This window comes from Leptonotus elevatus, chromosome 18, assembly GCF_054856555.1.
Source record: "Leptonotus elevatus isolate MCC_2025b chromosome 18, RoL_Lele_1.0, whole genome shotgun sequence".
NCBI lineage: Eukaryota > Metazoa > Chordata > Actinopteri > Syngnathiformes > Syngnathidae > Leptonotus > Leptonotus elevatus.
In genome coordinates, this window is record NC_141256.1 from 5,097,459 (window position 1) to 5,119,570 (window position 22,112).

Below are 22,112 nucleotides of genomic sequence, written 5' to 3' on the forward strand. Positions count from 1 at the left end.
GTAGGAACACTGCCACATGAACAACTACAAATGTGCTGACTGCTTTATGGCATACGTCACTTCCCCCTTTCCCCATTCGTTACAAAGATGGAAGTCAATTTGTGAGTTTGTGAGTTCAAAAACAATGCAATGCACTTGTTCTCATGCGAAATGTGGTTTTCCTTCAGACATAACATTACCGCTTTTGTCCATATGGCGCTGCCATCATCAACATAAACTGAAAGTTATTTAGTGTTGCTTTAAATGTTCAGCTATACAGGCTCTCGTTTTGGTTTCTACTGAGCCATTCATCAGGATGAGTATTAAGAGTGATTTTCTCTTATTTTAAATTATATAATGCCTTAAATGAAACTCCTAATCTCAAATCTGCTGATTTTAAAACAGCGTGCAAGTGAGGCACTTCACTGCGATCTATGTGAGAGGTTGGTGAGCTTTCTAGTACAAGTGACAGAAGTCAGTGTGAATCCCATCGTTTACATTGGCAAAATCTACACAAATTCAAAGTCAACAAATTTAAGTTGCAAAAGTCCCATTCTTCAGTTATGTGAATACACAGATTAAGCAAGTACACAGTACTATAATAAAAATTCCAAAAACCTTGAAAAATGATTCAATCAGAAGAAATCTTTTCCGCCACGGTAGGGACTCTGGGACAGGTGATCACTCTTTGAGATTTTTTGTTAGATTTATTTTTGTACCGACATGCCCAGGATTTTCTGAAAATTGTAATTGTGGCCTTAATTGCCAAAATCGTTAACCAAGCAGGCACAACAAGGGCTTATTGATTCAAGTTTGTTGTAAATCCATGTTTACCATGTGTAATTATTAGTACATGTACAGTATTGTCAATACATTAGTTTATTTAATTTGGATCCTGGGGAGAAAACAAATAGTTAATTTAGGTCTTAAGGGGTTAGCACCGGAAATCCATTCACTAGCCTTACCTTCAGAAATGTTTTATTCTGATATTTAAACTTAAAACTGATTCCTGGTTTTGCTGTCATGTAAAATACGGTTAACAATTTGGACACTAATTTTCTTGGCTTTTTACCTCTACAGACTGACATCTCTACTTGTGTATTTTACATTTAATTAGTAGGAAATGAGTGAATATTTGCAAAAAATATTTATCAGTTTGAACATTACATAAAAACATGTATTCCAATTGAATATAGGTTGAAGATGATTTGCAAATCATTGTATTCTTTGTAAGTTCTACACAACGTCCCAACGTAATTGGATTTGGGGTTTGCACTTATGATCAATCCCTAAAGGCCAAAACAGCCCTACATATTTGCAAAATGTTCAATGACTTCACTTGCCTCCAAGTTTAACATGTTGATGTCCAGTTGGTGATCAATGTTTTGCTGTGGTAGTTTCTATGGCAATCTCTCTGTCGCCCATTGTTTCCAGGTTTTCAGTCGCTTGTCACTATGGCATATAGCGAGTAAAACTGAACCATAGTATTGCCTGTTACCCCCTCAAAATCTTCCAAAGTTTTAAGAATTGATGTTGAGATAAAGTTTTAAACATTTTATACATCAAGGAGAAAGTGTTAATTGTACTTAAGGTCCAAGTATATGAAACCATGGTTTGAAATGAATGCGATGTTCTTAGTTCTCAAATGATGTAGGCGTCAAAACTAATTTTCAGTAATATCAGTTTTGGAGTAATCAGTGAATAATTCCCCCATCGCCAAAATCAATATGCCCCCCATGTCTAGGTGTAAAAGTTATAAAGTGGCAGTATTTACTCATACATTATATATTGTCACTGTCGGGCAGAATTGCAACTGAGCTTCCAATCACACTTTTGGTTTAAGTTGCTCTAATACTTAATGCTGTATTGCTATCATATACCTTTGCGCTCACATCAAAACAGCAGCACCCCAAATTCATGGCGAAATCGCTAGTGTAATTGTTAAATATAAATACTGTAGAAACTGGCACTGCAGTCCACAGCTGTCCTTATTACAAGCTTATCTCAATAAAATTCCAAAACAGGAAAATAAATCTGAAAACAAGCCTAAAATAACAAATGTCTGTTTTGGGGGTATTTTTTTTCTGTAGACATAATTTAAGTCCAGAACTATTAAACAAGTGCCAATGTTCGGATTATTAGAGAAGACCTTTACAACCTAGAATACTTATCCTACTGGGTAGGTCCATTGCAGGGCTTTTCCATGCCCTACCGTGTGAGCTCACAGTCTTCTGGACGCCGTGGGTTCATCCAATACGTCACCTCCTTGCTTTGTGTGTTCGGCATGTGTGTTCTCATAATAAAGACACTCCAGGCAGGCAAAGTTTACAGTTTATTACAGTGGCACACATTATTCCGCCTGTGGCTCACTGTGCATGACAGACATTTTGAGCACATATTTCCTGCTGTTTCAACATTACCGTAACCTGAAAAACTGATTGAAATGACACTGAGCTGTTCTTTACTTTTTTCTTTTTTGAGTGAAAAACAAACTAACAAACTGAGCTGTTCTTTAAATTGTGGCATCCATCCATCCATTCATTCATTCATTCATTGAACAAAGGCACTCAGTTGCTATATAACAGTGGAGAGACAACTCATGCTGGATGTCCGAGTGTCACTGGGCACTTTTAGCTCTGCACAAAAAATCTGGAAAATGTAAATGGTTCAAACATGAATAATCAATTTAGAAACAGATTTCTATTGCAATGTGTTAAAGTGTCATAAGTTTAACAGTTTGTTTATTCTCCCCAACAGTCAAAATGAGCGGGAAGAGTTTGAGAACGATTACAAGCAAAAGGGTGAAAGGGAAAGAGTGCTGCTTACTGAAGAAAATAAAAAGCTCTCCGATGAATTGGATAAGGTAAGATATATTTCAGAAATGCATTTAAAAAGAAAGAACTCTAAAATAAAGTTTATCTTGTGCTTCAGCCATTTCCTCTCACTGTCTCACACAAATAAATCAGTCCCTAACCTCAGGTAACCTCTCTGGGCTGGCCTAAATGTTTTCATCACATTCTTCCATTCCACCCCCTCGCTCCTGAAGCCAAAGAAATCATTGGTCAATAGCCCGCATAAAAGCACCCTGTAGTCTCCAACACTATGCAGTGGAATGACACAGAATTCTGCTGTTGATTTAGAAAAAGGCTCTTGAAGAGTTCAAAAAGGCCCCTACTTTAAATATCTTATGTGGGCGTTTTTTTTTGTTTTTTTTTTACATCTGGAAGAAAAGTGTGCAACTGATTACAAAGAAAACCTGCTAGGAATTGCTAAGGATACAATTGGCATGAAATTATGGCTGCAGTTTAAAACGAAGTACAGTCATTTCTGGACTATAAGCCGCTACTTTTTTCACTTGCATTCGACCCTGCTGCTAATACAAAGGTGCGGCTTATCCATCAGATCACAAGGGGGCGGACTATAAAGGAAGTGCAAGAGCGTCATGCAGAGAAAAAACAAACCAAGTTGAGCCCAAATATAGTAGGAGAGACAGAACGAGAGTGAGACAATTTGCGCCCTCATTATGGAAAAGAAAGTAGCGGGAACCCGATGCGATAACATTAAAACACCTGCGGCTTACAGTCGGGTGTGGCTTATATGTGTAACAAACTCGAGTATTCCCCAAATTTAGCTAGCGCGGCTTGTAGTCCAGAAATTACTGTATCGGAGATCAGCACCAGATTATAACTAGAAGATGGTCTTTGCAACAACACATTTTGACTTTTTTTTTATCCTTATTGGGATTCTCCCACTAAATTTATATGAAGTAATAAGCTATTAGCATTGACTGTATCACATAATTTATTTGGATCTGTCAACTAACAGCACATTTACTGCATGGGCTCATGAATTAGCTTACCGTCTTCGTTACCTTGACTGTCCTCAGATGCTGCCGCTCCCGAGCTTGGAAAGCCTTTGCCGTACTGTATTACATTATACTGTATTACTGCGAACATTACCTCACAGGCCTGACAGAAATAAAATGTGCTCAGTAAGTGAGGCATTTGATCAAACAATAGAACAGTTTGTGATTTGTTATGTCTCTATGGTTACATCCTCTTGCACAACACACATGAAAGGATTTAGGATCATTCTTAAACAATGTCCTAGGTGTTAAATCACTTGTGTGTCTCTGGGAATGCAATCACAAAGTTGTCTAAGACCTTCAGCAATACTTAGAGCACCTTTGCTTCTGGTCCATTAGCAGTGTTCATTGTTTGAAGTTTGATTTATACTTGAATGATCTGCATTTATTGCATCTGACTTGACATGCTTATTTCCTCAGCTGACAAGCATGTTTGAGAAGGTGAACGTCTCCAACCGGCAGCTGGAGGAAGAGATGAGAGAGCTATCTGACAAAAAAGAGAGTGTTGCGCACTGGGAGGCCCAGATCACAGAAATCATTCAATGGTGAGAAAACACACACATAATTATTTTAATCAACTAACAGGTAAATGTCCTACATAAGTTTTCGTCTGAACACATGTTTGTAATACTAATTAGCTACCGCATACACTAAATAGTCAAATGTGTCTTAATTCACCAGGGTTTAAGTAGGGGCATAATTTAAATTATTGCTTTAACCGACAAAAGACAATTTACCTAGTGATCATAGAAACTGTAATAACTTCTTCTTTTTTTTTTTTTTACCATATCACTTGCAATAAAGGGAAACAAGAACAATTCATGGACTCATTTGTGGGTGCTGTCCCCACACCCCCAGCCAAAGCTTAGCGGGAATTAACTTTTTCCGATTGCTCAACACCTGGCAGTAGATGTGTGGTTCCCTCGGACAGCCAAACCAAAGAGGCCAGTCAGCTACACTATAGCACAGATCTCGGGGTCCTAGGGGTGTGAATTGCCTAGTACCTGGCGATTCAATTTGTATCACGATTCAGAGGTCACGATTTGATTCGATACCGATTAATCCCGATACAAATCTATAAATTGATTATTGCGATTTTATTTTATTTTTTTACTCAAATTTAGAAAATACTAATCAGTAAACTTCTACACGTACACTGTAAGATTTGTATGAAAGCGTATTTATTTATCTGAAAATTCAGGCTTATAACTGAGCCACTGCATTTAACAAACAGGTTGCAGTCTTTTATGTCTGAACAGCACTGAAATAAAATATTAAGACTTAAAAGTTCCATTAATATAACATTCTTCCATGCTTAATGTGTGAATCCAACCCTAAGTAAGACGTTTTGTTGAATATTCCCATAAAAATTTGATGTTTAAAAATCGATTCAAGAATTGCACGCTGTAATATCGCGATATATTGCCGAATCGATTTTTAATAACACCCCTAATTTATAAGAAAATTAATTCGCTTACGTAACCTTTCCTCATTCTGGATTCCTGCTTCTTAACATGCGCTCGTAGTGACGATAGGTCGCATTAAGAAGCAAGTGATGGAGTCCCTGTCCGCAATCAGCTCTGTCTGATTAACTGAAATGTCCACAGCAAAGAAATGCCAAGTCAGCAGTTGGGGTTAATTAAATATCACATTTTCCTAATTTGTACACTGTAAACAAACCAGAAACCACCTATGGAATTTTGAACAGTGCACAGCCTCAACACATTGTCCAGACTCTGCATGACTACCACCTTTTTTTTTTGACTGTTTCACTATATTATGATGTATTAAGAAATTGTCCAGCTCTGACAGGCTCCCCTTGAACTATACAGTAGCTGACTACACACATGCAATGGCATCAAAGGACTGTTTGAACTTGAAAACAGATGTCCTCCAAATAGTTGTAATCATTGCAAAAATAAAATGACTACAGAACAATCTCTCTTGACATCTGTTCATAAAATCTAGTGTTGGACCACCATAGGAGTATCACAGAACTCTTAGTGGGCAAACAACTCAGTGGACGATGCGGTGGTGCTGCATTACATTCTGGAACACTCGAGACTTAAGCTAGGATCCTTTTCATAATGACTTGTGCCATTACAGACATCCTACTATAGCTTTTCGCCGCTATGCAGCACTGCTACAAACAGTTCATCCTTTTTACTCTTGAAGTTCATGTTGTCTTGCAGTATGTTGGGTTCCACCTCCATTGTGTTAATGCGGCATTTTTTGCATACCTATGAGGATCATGAGCTTTTTGACCCTCCCTCCTGCTCAGATCACTTCCCTTTGCAGCTGACACCTTGTCAGCTGCCTGGCCTCCCTCTGTTGGACAATCAGAAGTGCTCACACATGCATGCACTTGCTCACATATTTAAAGGGCTCGTTTGGAATTTTCATTGGGGAGCCCGAAGTTTTTATTGCCCCCTGGTGGATGTATTCTCATTAAATGGTGTTGAGAAATGGAAAAAATATATATTATTTTGCAAAAGGAATGAACCAATGTTGGTGTTTTGTACAACAACTAGTTAAAAAGTAATATTATGTCAGCTATTTTCTTGCAAAATTATATAAATTGCATCTATTGTACAGTCTTTCAATTATCCCGTAAAAAATGGTTTCCCCAGGGTGAGTGATGAGAAAGATGCTCGCGGCTACCTGCAGGCTTTGGCCACAAAGATGACGGAAGAGCTGGAAGGCCTGAGAAACACCAGTCTGGGAGCGAAAGCTACGGTAAAACGCGTGCGCTCATTTTACAATCATGTCCACTCACAAATTTACGCATCGATGACTCCTTTCGCTGCTTTTTACCTGTTGTGCTGCAGGACATGCCTTGGAAGATGCGTCGCTTTGCCAAGTTGGACATGTCAGCCCGCTTAGAGTTGCAGTCCGCCTTAGATGCTGAGATCAGGGCCAAACAGAGCATTCAGGATGAGCTGAATAAGGTCAAGGCTAACAACATCTCCACTGAATGGTAAAAAAAAAACCTCTGTATTTATCATTAGAAATACGCAACTTGTGAAATAATGCTTATCTTTCCACACTCCACCAGTAAACTGCAAGACGTCGAGAGTAGAAATCAGGAGCTCCTGTCTGAGATCGACAGGCTGAAGAAAGAGACTGAGGAGCTGCGGTTACGTAGAGGTGCCAGTACACGTAGTAACATAACTGCTTGGATATGATGATGATTAATAGGGCTACAAAAAGGATCAATGTTAGTTTGATGTAATGATGACAAAGCCATTGATGAATATGATGCGGATGATGCCATTTTCAGTTAAACAAGTCAACTAAAACACACTTAATGTATTTCTTCAAAATGCCGTCAAAGCATTCAAACGAAAACTTCCAGTCTCCTATTAGCTGTGAGGAAATAAAGCTTACAACATACACAATTGATGTTTGATCATATGAAAAGCAGCCCTGTGACTCAACAGAACTCTTATTTGTCACTCTCTTGTTAGTTTCATAACCAACATCGTATTATGTGCCCTGTGTCTTTAGGTGTCAAGCATCAGGACTCCCAGAATTCTTTCCTAGCCTTTCTCAATGCCCCCACCTCAACGCTTGACCAGTTTGATGTGAGTGTTTTGTAAAACAATTACACCTTGAATTCAGTTTAAAATGCTACTTGGATAGTTAATGATTGTCACCATTTCATTCTTAAGTCTAATTTGCTTCATTTATTTTCTATATCATAATAGTTTTTTTGTTTGCTTGTTTTTTAAACCTTTCCGTATTTGCTTGTTGCATCATTTGTCCTTGCTTTGTTTTCATACATCAGGACTCTTATTCCTCTTCTTCATCTTCTTTAATTGAGTTTTGGGAAGACGTAAGTTTCCTTGGTTAGACGGAAGTTCTTGTTTTGTGTCGTAACTGTACCCTAACAACTGAAAAGGCCAGTGTAGATGTATGTAAGTCCGTGCTTGAGTGTAAGCCTGTATCATGCAATAGTAGAAAGGCAACTCAAAGTAGAAATCCTTGTAGTGATTTTGCAGTACTGTTTCTAATTAGTCCGTCTGTTATTGAGCTCTGTGAATGGCTTTCTGTTTATGGGGATTGGTTTGAACTGCACCACCAAGAAAGAGTTCAGTGCATTTTTATATAAACGGCATCCATCCCATTTTCCAGTCGTATATATTCTTAGCTAAAAGCTGACCTTGATTAGTTGCTGTGCTGCATACTGACTTTCCCTGCGTTCCCCTCACTGTCTCTGTTCTCTTCCCAAACTGTTCCACAGTCCAGTGCACATGATACAAAATGTTATCTTTCTGATATTCACTCACGCCTATGTCTCTGCCACACACGCTGCGCCTCTCTTCTGCCGCTGAAGCGCTCGCCATCCGTTGGCTCGGCTAGCAAAGGCAGATGTGTAAGCACCGTTATTACCACACTGTGACCAATTCGCTTGCATTTGTGTGGTGTCTGTGTATGTTGACTGTGACGACGGGTGCATGGCACGGGTGGGATGTGACGCTGCTTTTTGTGGCGAGCATGTTGGAGTTGTTAGATTTTCATGGGACTTTGTTTGCTTTGAGCAGGTAGCAGGTGTATGGTGGCAAATTAGCATGGGCTTTAAATGTTTCTTTTGTTTATCATGTTTTTAATGGAATCTTTCTCATCAGCTAACCTTTTCTCCAAAAATGCAGAGGGCAGATTTTTGGTCGACTTCCAGTAATTGATTGCTACTGTATTGTATTTTCAGGTGGACTCAATGGATAATTTCACCTCGTCCAACACTCCGTCTCGGGAAGATGACCAGAAGTCCCACCTCAAGTCCCGCTCACGTTCGCCCTCAATGGCCAGCGATATGGAGCCCATAGAGGTCAGACGGCTCTCCACATTCACTGCTACATGTTTTAAAATATTTTGTGACTTCTTGCAAATGTGACATACTTGTTCTGTAATGCCGTGACGCAAATTCAAATGGGGGGTCAACATGCTTGCAATACCATCTCAATGGGGGAAAGTCACATTGGTGACACTGTTTGGCAGGTTCGCCCTTGATAATTGACATTGACAATTATTAAGATGAAAGATGCACATGGCTGATATGGTCTCAGAATGTTGAATGTATTTTGTGAATAGGCTTTCATAACATGACATTTAAAAAAAGATTTGCTTGGTGTGAATTAAATGACTGCTCTAACTGATAGGGCTGGGTCTAAAAAATCTAATAATCAATATTGAATACATTTTTCTGTTCGAGCTTGATAGCAATTCATAAAACCATGAATTTATTATTTTAATATCCCTTTCCCATAAATATGTACGAAAATAGAATTTTAAAGGCCTAATTTTTTTTGTATCTTACTGTTTTCGTGAAATTTATTCACATGAATTTTTAAAGTATTTTCTTACATTTATGAAAGACCTGACTCATGATTCAGAATCGTTTTAATTTGTATTTACAATTATTGTATTAGAATTACAAAAATATTTTATTTTCATCCTTGCTGATGTCAATGTTTGTGTAACACTTTTAAGTGATTAAAACATGTTACTTTTATTAATAAATGAAATCATTTAACCAGTTACTGCCTCTACAAAATTTTATTTGGAATTTAATGTTTGTGGAGTTTTTATCATGTCCTTAAGATTTAAGAAGAATTGATGTTCCATAATTAATCAATATTGGATTGAAGTGAATCGAATCGGGAAAAATCTAATCAAACTGAACTTTTTTTATTCGAAATTGAATTGATTGAGGAAATTGGAATCGATACCCAGTCCTACTAATTTAAGACGCTCCTCACTTTTCACGTTGCTTTGTTTCCATGTCTTCGATTCTGCAGTTGATTGATCATTCTCCTTGTGCAATCCAGACGCCCACTAAGCGCTCAGGAGGATATGGCAGTATTGGTCGCTCCTCCCCTAAGGTCAGCCATTTTTCTCTAGTGTTGATTACAATTAAACTGCATTCCATCTCATCCTCTTCTGATTTTTTTTAAAGCCCAAAGCACATCAGTTTGTAGTGAAGTCATTCAGCACCCCCACTAAATGTAACCAGTGCACTTCCCTCATGGTGGGACTCATACGCCAAGGTTGCACCTGTGAAGGTAAGAGCTTTACAAATTGACGGGCCGACCCGAACTCTAACTTGCTGCCTCAAACCCCTAACGTCTCTCCTGCTGTCTCCTCGCCCAGTGTGCAACTTCTCCTGCCATGTAACATGTGCTGACAAGGCTCCAGCAGTATGTCCCGTTCCGCAAGATCAGACCAAAGGACCACTCGGGATTGACCCTCAGAAGGGCATTGGTACTGCATATGAAGGGCATGTAAGGGTAAGTGAGCTTGTAATTAATTATTTATAGTCAAAGTTATTTTACGTCAACATTACAATAACATTGTTTGTGGGTTATAGGTGCCTAAACCAACAGGGGTGAAGAAAGGCTGGCAGAGGGCGATGGCAGTGGTGTGCGACTTCAAACTGTTTCTCTATGAGCTAGGCGAAGGAAAGACAACACAACCGAGTGTTATTGTGAGCCAAGTCATAGATATGAGGTAATAACTGCTGGTCACATGCTAAACACTTAACAAAAGATGGCGTGTCACAAAATAAACCTTGTCTGATTATTTTAGTGTGCAGTAAAGCTTTTATAAGCACTGTGCACCCCTCTGAAATGTAATGCTAACATTGATGCTTGTGCTAATGTCCAGGCTCGTCCACTAATATTATAGGCCCCTAAAGTCAGTGATATGAGCTTATATGGTAATAAAGGGGGCACTATTCCTAGCAATAAGACACAAGCCAGTGTCCTATCAACTTTATTTTAAAGTAGGGGTGTCAAAATTTGTGCGTTAATTTTGACTTAATTTAAAGTTCCTTTAACACCCCTCATTTTTTTTAACGCACGATTAATGACCTCCCCTTACTTAGAAAGCCTGTATTTGGGGAATTCCAGTCACAATGCAGCAGAAACGTCCACATAAAAAAAATGTGCAGAATTTCCCAAATTACTTCATGTTAAAGATTAGCTAGCTCTTATGAAAAGAAAAATGCACTGAGCTGGTACTGGCTTACAAATGCAACTATGCCATCTAGTGGCAGAACAATGACAACACAAATCAATATCACACTCGTTTTCTTTTTTTTTTTACAGTACAGTACATCTTTATAATTTTACTTCAATTATATGAATTATTATGAAATTACTGTATTAATGACTAAAAGATGCAGCCATATTTCTATTAGTTAAACATTTTTTTTCACTTTTATGCTAACAAGAGTATGAAAACTTTGAGTTTACATTTTCTTGTACATTTAGAACAGATATAACATTTGCGATTTGCTATTGAAGTCGTGATTAATTATGATTAAAAAATGTAATCGCCCGACAGCCCTATTTTAAAGATGACATATCTTGTTTAAAATACTAAATTTTGTTTAAAAGTTTGAGAGATGAATCGGATCGTCCCACAAGGAACTGGGACCATCAAATAGTTTTTCAAATAACACAGATTGCTAGTTCGTAAATATGATTTAAGTGCACATCCTGTTGCATGTTTGACCTTGTCTTTCCTTGCTTTGTTTTCACCCAGGGACGAAGAGTTTTCAGTCAGCTCCGTTTTGGCCTCTGATGTCATTCACGCGAGCCGCAAAGACATCCCCTGCATATTCAGAGTGGGTTCTGCTCATCTGTATTCCTCTTTACACTGTTTGTATTGCAACAAAGCTGCAGTCATCCATATCAGATTAACTGATCATTTCATAGCTCAAGGGAAATTACTTCATATTTCCTAATAAGAGGATATGGCTGTGGAGAACAGAGCCAACATCGATAATGATTATGGTAGAATTTAATGATTGCCTTCATCACGCATCAAGAGTAAAAAAAATAAAAAAATAAAGGGAATAGAAGCCTTATTAATTCCCCATGTTAACTGTATTTCCCTGTCTTTTGTACAGGTAACAGCGTCTCAGCTCTCCCCCTCCAGCAGCCACAAGCCATCCATCTTGATTCTAGCCGACAGTGACCAGGAGAGAAACAAGTGGGTGGGTCTTCTCAATGAGCTCCATCACATCCTGAAGAAGAACAAGCTGAAGGAGCGCTTCGTCTACGTCCCCAAGGAGGCTTACGACAGCACGCTTCCGCTCATCAAGACGACACAGTCTGCTGCGATCATTGGTGAGAATTCAGATCCATTATGACCTGTGTTGGCCCCGTGCTGGATTCATGGACAGCCAATCAGATTAGAACCAGCATTTGCATGAGAGAAATGTTTCTGTGTTGCCCTCAGATCATGAGCGTGTCGCTCTGGGCAACGAAGAAGGCCTCTTTGTCATCCACGTCACCAAAGATGGTAAGATCCACTACTTGACAAAATACATTGTTTATTAACAACCTTTGCCAATCTCTATAACCCTTCTAACCCTGCATCTATCCTCAGAAATCATTCGGGTGGGCGACAATAAGAAGGTGCACCACATCGACCTGATCCCACAGGAGCAGCTTCTGGCCGTCATCTCTGGAAGGAACCGCCACGTGCGACTGTTCCCCTCGCAGGCCCTGGATGGCCGCGAGATCGACTCCTACAAGCTCGCCGAGACAAAAGGCTGTCAGACCATCGTCTCGGGACCCGTCCGAAACGGCTCGCTCACTTGTCTCTGTGTGGCCATGAAGAGGCAAATCATGTGTTATGAGGTTTGTCAACATTTGACACGACACTCTCTTTTTGCTTTGTTTTTGTTTGTCCAATATGTCCTCGTTGCACTTCAGGTGAATAAGAGCAAAGTCCGCCACCGTCGGCTGCGGGAGCTGCAGGCTCCAGGGCTTGTCCAATGGATGGGTCTGCTCAATGAGCGCCTCTACGTGGGCTACCAGTCTGGCTTCACCCGCTATAGGTACTTGATTAGCTTTACACTCCTTATTTTGATTGAGGGGCCAAATTCAGGTCCAGAAAGTAAAAACCCTGCCACAGTTTGGCTTTAGCCTCAGGTGCTAGTTAGCTAGCTCCCTAGTTAGCTCCCATGGTGCTTTTTTACCTGCTAGGGAGCTAGCTAGCTGGTTAGCTAGCACCCATGGTGCTCGTTTACCTGCTAGGGAGCTAGCCAGCACCAGGGGCTAAAGCCAAACTGTGGCAGGGTTTTTACTTTCTGGACCTGGATTTGCCACATCTGATTGTGACTAACAACCTTCTCTGATGGCCTCCATAGTGTCCACGGCGACGTGTCTCCAGTCAGCCTGCTCCATCCTGAAGATCACACACTGGCATTTATCCCTCAGCAGAACCTGGATGCACTTTGTGCTGTGGAGATCTCGAGCAAGGAGTTGTTGCTGTGCTTCAGTGCCATCGGCGTGTACGTGGATTCTCAAGGTCGCAGGTCACGCCAGCAGGAGCTCATGTGGCCTGCTGTGCCAAATGGCGCCTGTAAGTGTTCAAGTTAAGTTGATGTGACCTTAACAGAAATGTGTAACCAATACCAATTTTTCCCCTCCTTCAGGCTACAATGCCCCTTACCTGTCAGTGTACAGTGAGAATGCAGTTGATGTATTTGATGTCAACACCATGGAATGGATTCAGACTATCCCAATAAAGAAGGTCTGTGGCTATACTGTGCTGAATTTAAGTGACACATTTTCGATTTATGGATGGCTTTATGGCTGTAAATGAAAAAAAATATTATCTAAAGTGGGCACTTGGACCTTTAGTGAAAATCCAACATTTGTCTCCCTCTTGTGGCGGAAATTGCACCACCACGCAAATGGAAAAGTGCTTTGGACTTGGATCAAACAAAAGATTGGAAAATGATGACGTTCCATTAATTGTTGTTCGTGTGTGACTACAGGTGCGACCTTTGAATGTTGATGGCTCCCTCAACTTGTTGGGGTTGGAAACAGTGCGCCTCATCTACTTTAGAAACAAAACAGCTGGTAAGATGTCCGATGTGCAATTTCCGGTCATTCATCAGACATGAAAAACTACTCATCTGCCTTGTGTTCATTTCACATGAGTGTTGTTACAGATTTGCTGTAGTCTGCATGTTCTTTTAGCACCAGATGTTTGAGGCATCATTGTGTGTGTGTGTGTGTGTATGAACTGTTTTGTAGCCACTGATGTAAACATGCCCGTGGCTTTGTTGTGATCTTATAGAGGGCGACGAGCTGGTCGTCCCGGAGACGTCAGACAACAGCAGGAAGCAGATGGTACGCAGCATGAACAATAAGAGACGCTTCTCCTTCAGGGTGCCTGAGGAAGAACGACTTCAGCAGAGGAGGTACAGACATGGATGAACATTATTTAAATAAATATTATATTTGGAATACTAAATCAGTGATTCTCTAATGGGGATACGCAAGATTTGAAAAAAAATTAAAAAGCAGCATCCATGCAAAAATCTTTTAAAATTAATTATTATTAAATAATGAATGTTATAGTCAGTAGGCTATTTAATTTCATTGTCCTAAAAACACAGTCTCCTCAAACCAGAATGGTTCAACCCAAACTGTCATATGCCATCTATCATATCATGTCAATCATTTGAAATTTGTATTTAACATTAAGTTAATTGATTTCTTTTTGAGAACAGATCTTTATTATGATCCTAAAGGAAGACACTTAATGGTGCTAATAAATTTTTTTTCCAAATAGTTTGAGAGACCAAATGATGTTCCAAAGTTTAATAAATCAGACAACTATGGCAAAGCACTCTACTGACTCCCCCCCCGCCCCAAAAAAAAAAACTGGTTAAATGTTTTTCACTGGTTAGGCTGGAAAAAAATATTTGACAGGATGGTACATCACTGCACTAAATAATGTATATGATCTTCAATGAGTTTTGACATCACGGAAAATTTGTTGTTGTGACTGCAGGGAGATGCTGCGGGATCCAGAGATGAGGAACAAGCTGATCTCCAACCCCACAAACTTCAACCATGTTGCACACATGGGACCTGGGGACGGGATCCAGATCCTCAAGGACCTGCCCATGGTATTTAAACTTGTGTTGTCACACGATGCTATGCAAACACCTAATTTACAGTGGAAGCGAAGTAGAACTTCCTTTCCTTGTGATGTTCCATACAAGTGTGAACTAAAATGGAATGTTAAACTTTTTTTTATTTTTTATTGTTAACTGTATTGGCTATATATTAAAGTGGAATTCTGTTGTACGCACCACTAGTCTAACCATGACATTCAGATGATTATTGCATTTGTGGAATATGAATGAAGCAGCCAAATTAGCCCATTTTTATCAATCTTTGGAGGCGGCCATTTTGCCACTTGCTGTTGACTGACAATGACAGTTGCTCAGAGCTCAGGTAATGACCAATCACTGCTCAGTTGTTTTTTTTCTGAGTTTGGTCGTGGCATTTGCAAGCAGAGCTGTGATTGGTCGTTACCTGAGCGTTGAGCAACTGTGATGCCATTTTCACTTGACAGAAGTGGCAAAATGGCCGCCCTCCGAGAGAGATAAAAATGGGTGGATTTTATTGTAGCTGGTAGTTTCTTTGCTAGCTTAAAAACACTTGTTAAAGTGGAAATCATCTTTAAACATTTCTTGACAATAATATGTTATATGTAACCTCACGAGTATAAACATGACATTCTGATTAATATTACATGTGTGGAATTTGAGTTATAAAGCAAAATCCAGCCATTTTTATCCTTCTTAGGGGGCGGCCATTTTGCCACTTGCTGTCAACTGAAGATGACATCACAGTTGCTCAGGTTTTAGGTAACAACCAATCACAGCTCACTTTCAGGAAATAGGTGAGCTGTGATTGGTCGTTGCCTGAGCCCTGAGCAACTGTGATGTCATCTTCAGTCGACAGCAAGTGGCAAAATGGCCGCCCCCTGGGATTATATTAACCAGAATACTATATTCTATATATTAAAATCTAGATGGAGTTTAATAGATTTTTAATGCATATGTGTGCTTAATTTAGAATGTGCGCATCCAAGAGAGCCGCGCAGGCTTCAGCGGTTCGGTCAGCATCCCCTCCATCACCAAGAACAAGGCGGAGCCGGGCCGCTCCATGAGCGCCAGCAGCGGACTGGGCATACGTGAGTGGCCGACGTCATCCCCGCCCCGCCTTGCCCCGCCGTTTTCCTCCTCAAGTTCTGACTTGATGTCGTCACAGGCTCGTCCTCCCAGAACGGCAGCGCCCTTCGTCGCGAGCTGTCGGGCGGAAGCTACAAGCGGCAAGCCATGACCTCGCCCTCGGAGAGCTCCCTGTCCTCGGGCGGCGGCATGGACTGCGGGGACGCTCCCCTGTCGCAATTTGACAGAGAGGTCAGTGCACATCACGTCATGGGAAATAGTCAAGTGTTTGCATGTGATCATAGTTGTTGCTCATTCCCCCATCCGCCCACCAACATCCCAGCAGGCGCTTTAACTCATCCTCCTGTTCCAACCTCCTGTTTGGTCGGCCCGCTCTGATGTCATACTTGCAGCTGATCTTGATCCCCCCCCATCCCCGCCCCCTCGCCATTTGGTGTTCCATTGGCTGGGTTTTAGCCTACATTCTCACTTCCTGTTGTGTGAAAGGAAAGTCCATTTCATGACCGTGTAGCGTTGAACAGGAAGCGCTGTAGTTGTTTGGTTATGGGTGACCTCTGACCCCCATCTAAACAAGCCCACCCCAACCCATTCCTCCTCCTCCTTATGGCCACCAGAAGCCGCCCTATCCCATTTTTGCCCCATTTCTCGCCTCTCTCGCACCCTCATCCCCGCCTCAGCATGCTGTCTGTGGGTGCGGCGCTGAGTCTGAACTCTCCTCTGCAGTGGCAGGCAGTTTCGCCATCGGAGAAGACCCCCGATCTGAAAAGGGCTTTAAGGACCTTGCTTAGTAAAATGAAGGTAATGTCAACAACTGCAACGACCTGCACCCGACACACAAGCCAGAGCACCCGACAAGGGGTGTGTGCGTGCGCGCTCGCGCGTGTGTGTGACTGTGAGTGTTCCATGCATACCACCGGGATTGGGTTTGTGTTTAGCCACATGTGGACATCCCAGGAATGATGCCTCGTCACATCGTTCACCACAACATTTTAGCTTGACGCTCGCATCCCCTTTATCGCTTTTGCTGCCCACTCAGCCAATCACGCAGCATGTCTGCTTCCACTCAGCCAATCGGTGCAGTGCACCTTCTTGTCTGCCTTCAACCATTTTTGTGCACTTTGTTTGGGTAGCGCTCTTAGGACTAACAGGACAGTGTTTGCAAAACTTTATTGAGCCAAACAATGTAGACAAACATTTCTCAAAAAATGTGCCTGTTCATAAAAAAGAAGAACTTCAATCTGACAAAAAAAAAGTAAGAATTAAAAAATTCCATCAAAATTAACAAATTAAATTTAGACATTGCTTTTGACTTGTGCTTCAGCAGTTATTTAAAAAAAAAAAATCATGAAACAGGCCTGGACAAAAAATGATGGTGAGCATCACAGGTGTCTTGGAATCAGTAAGTTGGCCTAATTTAACTCATTCACTCGCAGCCATTTTTACTGCTACCTTTGCTCCCGGATGTCTTACTGGATTTTGACTGATTTTGCAAGGCCCACGGAATATCGTGTTCTATTGCTATAAAAACATGGAACCTACCAAAAGAAAGATTCGAGTCTCTTCTTTCATTAGAATGTTTTTTATATTTCTTTCTGTTTCCGTTTTGTAGCAATTAGCATTAGAATATAAGTTTCATCATGAGTAAATTAGCTTTTTTTTCAACATGGCTCTGGTTGATCTCTCTTGCTCTGCTGCCACCTGCTGGTCGTTTGTGTAATCACTACTATTTCTTCAACTGTTTTTTGCAGTTGAGAGGCTGCATCAAAGCCTTCTGTATACTCTAGCATAAAAAAACATTAAAAGGCGTATAAATACATATTTGGGAGTGAAGGACAAAGTATAAAAAAAACGTATTTATAGGTTTTTGAGTTAGTTAAGTAGTCATTGTGCTGTTAGGACGGGAAGGAGCAAGTTGTTTCATGAGATTAGAAAGAAAATGTAAGTCCAGCATGTTGAAGTTAAAGGCTGTAATACCATCTCCAAGCATCTTAAGGTTCCCGTGACATTTTTGTCAGAAAATTAAGAATCACGAGATTGCCACAGAAGGAAAATTGATGACAGATTAAAGAGAAGGATCATTCGGCAACAAAAGAGCTCAGAACCTCCTCCAAAGAAAGTGGACTTCATGTCCGAGGAAAAGGATTGCAATTTGCCCAAATTCAAAAGCTCATTGGTTCATTTTCGTGACCACTGCAAGGTCCCAAACTCAATTTAGCACGCAAATCGGGAGTCATATGTAAACAGCCCACGACGTACAAAAAAAGTCAGCCGTCTGCTAAAACCTAACCGGAAGTCCAACATTTTTGATATACTTTGGCATTTGTTGCCGTTTTTGGCCTTTCAACAAACAACTCCTACACGATTTACCTGATCGTCTTCTAATTTTTCTGTTTGCTGTTTACAAAGAAAAATGATGCGGTCTTGAGTGGAAACACATGACACTTTGCCATAAAAATCAATACATTAGTGTTTGTGATTAGATAAGTGAAAATTGGGAGGCATATGTATCTGACCAAGACATACAAAAGTCTTTTGGAGCCATAGGCTAGCAGCTAGCTAAACCGAACTGGAAGTCCGCCATTTTGATTTTACTTTGTAATTTGTCCCCACAAAACTATCAATATTTTGGAGGGTTTTTGTTTTATGTGCCAGGACCCCAATGTGGCTAGGGTTACAAGGGCTCTAGTTTTTTATTTTATTTATTTATTGATACTTATGTCAGATTCAAGTTAAATCTGCGACCACTGTGGGATTTTCTTTCTTTTTTTTTAAACAGAGGGATACCAACAACTTTGTCTACTTGTGTCGATAGATGATTTAAGACGTTATTTGTCTGCATTAGTAATGATTTTTCTAAGGGATTTCGTGCACAGTGGTTAGGAATCACCGTCTTAAAACCACTTGGAGCGTACAAGCATTCCAGTTGAACATACAGTCAAGTCCATAGACATTGAATTGAAGCCTTGGTCAATCTTTATTTGATTATTTAGCACAGTTGGGTGCACAGCCAATTTTCAGTTGAATTCAAGTGTGGCACTTGATATCTTTGTTTTGTGGTCACTAACGATTGTTGATTGTCTTCACGCTTGGTTTGTATGAAGGACCGAAACTGCCAAAGATGACTAAATAAATAAATAAATGAATGAAAGTGAAAATAAAAACATAAAAAAATATAATTCAAAAATAAATCTAAAGTGGAAAATTTAAAAATTATATATATATATATATATATATATAAATAACTAAAAACAACATTCAAAAAATAAATGTGGAAACACAAAAATAAATCTATAAATAGAATGAAATATCAAATCAATCAATAAAAACGCTCTGCTCTCACATTTATTTATTTCATGCTGCAGACGCTCTGTTAGGTCGAAATGTTATTCAAACGAGGGGGCGGTCCTAAGCGTGTCTTAGGTTGGACTCCGCCATTGCAAACTGCCTTTCAATGGTCGAGTGAGCGGGTCGGCGAACAAGGAAGTCTCGCTTGAGCTCTCAATGCAAGGCGGCGAGACTTCCTTTTTCTCCGACCCGCTCACTCGCAGTTTGCAACAAGCTAAAACACGCTTAGGGCCGGGGCTCTTTTGAATAACATGTCGACCTGCAGCATGAAATGAATAAATGTCAGAACTGAGCGTTTGTACTTGTTGATTGATAGTTAATTCTATTTATATATTTATTTTGGTATTTTTATTTTTGTATTTATAGGGATATATATATATGTATATATATATATTTATTTTTTTTTATTCCATTTTTTAATTATATTTTTATTTTCACTTTTATTCATTCATTTATTTTTAATTTTGGCAGTTTTGGTCCTCATGTTTGTGCTCTGACGTGCACACTCAACTGTTGGGACCTTAGCGAGGCAGGTGTGTCAAGTCCAATGGATGCTACTCAGCTCATTTTAGAGCTCAATGGCACAGGCTGTCATTATTAGGTTTTTTGGGGGGGGTCAATTTATTTTCCATTTTCTGCCATCATGTTCTTCCATGTGCATACGATTACCACGGCAACAGAGAGGATCCAAAAGAACAAAAACAATCTTATATATATATATTTTTTTTTCTTTTGCAGGACTCTGACTCCCCCCGCCACTCGACGGCCTCCAACAGCTCCACCTTCAGCAGCCCCCCCAGCCCGGCCTCGCCTCACAAGACCAAATCGTTGTCCTTGGAGAGCACTGACCGCATGGGCTGGGACACATGAGCCGACCCGGCCCGACCGACGGCGCCCGCACCAGCCCAGTGACAGCACACGACTCCCCACACAACTGTATCTCTCTGCCCACCCCCCTCCCCCAGTTGTGTATGGGGTGTGACGTGGGGTCCGAATCAAACGCACCCTCCTTTTCAGCATCAACTGACACGCCCCTCCATGCCTCGTTCACATGCAAAGACAGAAAAAAAAGGAAAAAAGATTTGTATTTGTACATAGGAGCCTTTTGGGTTTTAGGGGACAATATTTTAATTTATTTATCAATCTTAGAGTAGAAGCATTCATTTTGCGTGATGGCCCGAAAAGCCCCTCTCCCCTTCCTTATTTCTTTTCTCCCCAACCAAGCTGCAAACTTTGCTAACACTAAACTTGCCACTACATGCGATGACTTTATGATCCGTTTTCCTTCCAAAATAATGCCGATGATGTCATCGCTCATCCTCATCAAAGGGGTCTACTTAGCCCAACCACCACAATAATGTACATAGGTTCAAAGTAGAGAGTAATATATGATAAGGAAATACTATTTACTTTTATTTTCCTTCTTTTATTCTCAAGTGATTTGGGCTTTTATTCACACGGAATCCGTTTTAAAACTTTTATTTTGTTTGATTGAGTTTAGATTTTCTTATTTTTATGACACGCCCCTATAATTGCATTTGAGTGAAAATGTGGATGAACACGCATACGCACTGAGGGGATGTAACGCAGCGAAATGCCTTGGAATGTGTGCGTGGTAACCAAAAACAAAATGGCGGAGGGCAACATGGGGACTTTTAGCATAGCCTTGGCTTGTATTGAACAATGTTTGTTTGGATCATATGCTCGATTATGAGATGGACAAAAAAAAAAAGTGGTAAAAAAAACAAAGAATGTCGAAAGTGAGGGAACTTATTGTTTAAAAACGTGCAGCCCCTTTTGGCCCCCCACTCACAATCCAATCTGCTTTTCATAGCTCCGACTGTTTTGTTTTTTAATTTTGTTTCTTGTTCTGGCGGATGCAAAGTGTCCTCAAACGTGACATTACCATGTGAATATTAAACTCAAATATTCACAACACTACAGTGTGCTTCTAATATGCTATTGTGTCACTTTGTAAGTGTGGTTGTCAGGGAAACCAAAAAATACATTGTGGTCATTCCTCTTCATTCAGTTTTTTTCAAAACATTATTCCACACGTGTGCATTATCTTTTTAGTTGAGTTACTAACGAAGCCAATTTGATCCGGATTGAAAGCACCTCCCGAGCTCGTGGCATGTAGAATGTATTATCTCAGAGCCAGGAGGACCTTTTATTGGCCATTGTTGTACAGATGAATAAAATGATCCCGATGAGAAGATGGACTAACTCAGGAAACGGTTGGAAGCAATATGATGATTTTATGGTAGGAGTGGATAAAAAAAAAAAAAAAAAGGTTTTTAGGGCTGCTGTGGAGAGAGAAAAAAAAAATCAATTGCCTTTGCATTTCAGTGAGGTCTTATCTAAAATACCTTCTATATTTTGCTCTTTCATATCATATTACACTCTGGGTTTTTTTCTAGGATTGCTTTGTAATAATTTGTACAGTTTTGCATGTTATAGATGTAATCATTTGTTTTTTGGTTGTTTTCCCTTGGATTTGCTTTTTTTTTTTTTTTTTTTACGGTTTGGGCGTTTTACTGAGGATAACCCACTACAGGTGATGTAGATTCTTTTTGCACAAAAAATATTTAAGGTGTAAGGTCAAAACAAAATGTATGGAACTGGCTGCCACATTTATGTGGACAACTCATATTAACCTGACTCCGATGTATTTCAATAAAGCGGAGGGCTGTTACAAATACACCGGTGTGTTTGGGTGTGATTTATTTAGTCAAGAGCACATGCGTTTTCTTTTCCATTTATTTAAAAAAAGTGTTTTTAAAAAAATTAACAAACCAAGAATATTTTTTACATTATGCACAGCTTTCAGCCAGCAGGGGAAATAATGTTCTAACACAGGGGTGGGCAAACAGTGCTAAAGTTTTACTTTTAAATTTGAAAGAGGTGCCAATT

The 22,112-nt window shown here is 40.1% G+C and overlaps 1 protein-coding gene across 7 annotated transcripts in view; it reads left to right on the forward strand.

Annotated features, from left to right (window-relative positions):
* cdc42bpab (CDC42 binding protein kinase alpha (DMPK-like) b) overlaps window positions 1-21,902 on the forward strand; it is a 73,945-nt gene extending 52,043 nt beyond the window's left edge. Inside the window, exons 18-44 of one of the 7 annotated variants that reach the window (XM_086061847.1) lie at window positions 2,737-2,842; window positions 4,265-4,389; window positions 6,475-6,580; window positions 6,673-6,821; window positions 6,900-6,991; window positions 7,352-7,428; window positions 7,632-7,679; window positions 8,181-8,219; window positions 8,553-8,672; window positions 9,643-9,726; window positions 9,801-9,906; window positions 9,995-10,131; window positions 10,212-10,351; window positions 11,390-11,471; window positions 11,757-11,976; window positions 12,089-12,151; window positions 12,239-12,492; window positions 12,568-12,692; window positions 13,005-13,219; window positions 13,293-13,390; window positions 13,638-13,722; window positions 13,943-14,066; window positions 14,663-14,780; window positions 15,739-15,856; window positions 15,934-16,085; window positions 16,578-16,652; window positions 19,938-21,902. In XM_086061847.1, the coding sequence (XP_085917973.1) occupies window positions 2,737-2,842; window positions 4,265-4,389; window positions 6,475-6,580; window positions 6,673-6,821; window positions 6,900-6,991; window positions 7,352-7,428; window positions 7,632-7,679; window positions 8,181-8,219; window positions 8,553-8,672; window positions 9,643-9,726; window positions 9,801-9,906; window positions 9,995-10,131; window positions 10,212-10,351; window positions 11,390-11,471; window positions 11,757-11,976; window positions 12,089-12,151; window positions 12,239-12,492; window positions 12,568-12,692; window positions 13,005-13,219; window positions 13,293-13,390; window positions 13,638-13,722; window positions 13,943-14,066; window positions 14,663-14,780; window positions 15,739-15,856; window positions 15,934-16,085; window positions 16,578-16,652; window positions 19,938-20,069 (3,190 nt within the window). In that variant the 3' untranslated portion in view covers window positions 20,070-21,902. The remainder of the gene's footprint in view (window positions 1-2,736; window positions 2,843-4,264; window positions 4,390-6,474; window positions 6,581-6,672; window positions 6,822-6,899; window positions 6,992-7,351; window positions 7,429-7,631; window positions 7,680-8,180; window positions 8,220-8,552; window positions 8,673-9,642; window positions 9,727-9,800; window positions 9,907-9,994; window positions 10,132-10,211; window positions 10,352-11,389; window positions 11,472-11,756; window positions 11,977-12,088; window positions 12,152-12,238; window positions 12,493-12,567; window positions 12,693-13,004; window positions 13,220-13,292; window positions 13,391-13,637; window positions 13,723-13,942; window positions 14,067-14,662; window positions 14,781-15,738; window positions 15,857-15,933; window positions 16,086-16,577; window positions 16,653-19,937) is intronic. The other 6 variants (XM_086061848.1, XM_086061850.1, XM_086061849.1 and 3 more) reach the window with 6 other exon arrangements.
* Window positions 21,903-22,112: the final 210 nt, after the last annotated feature.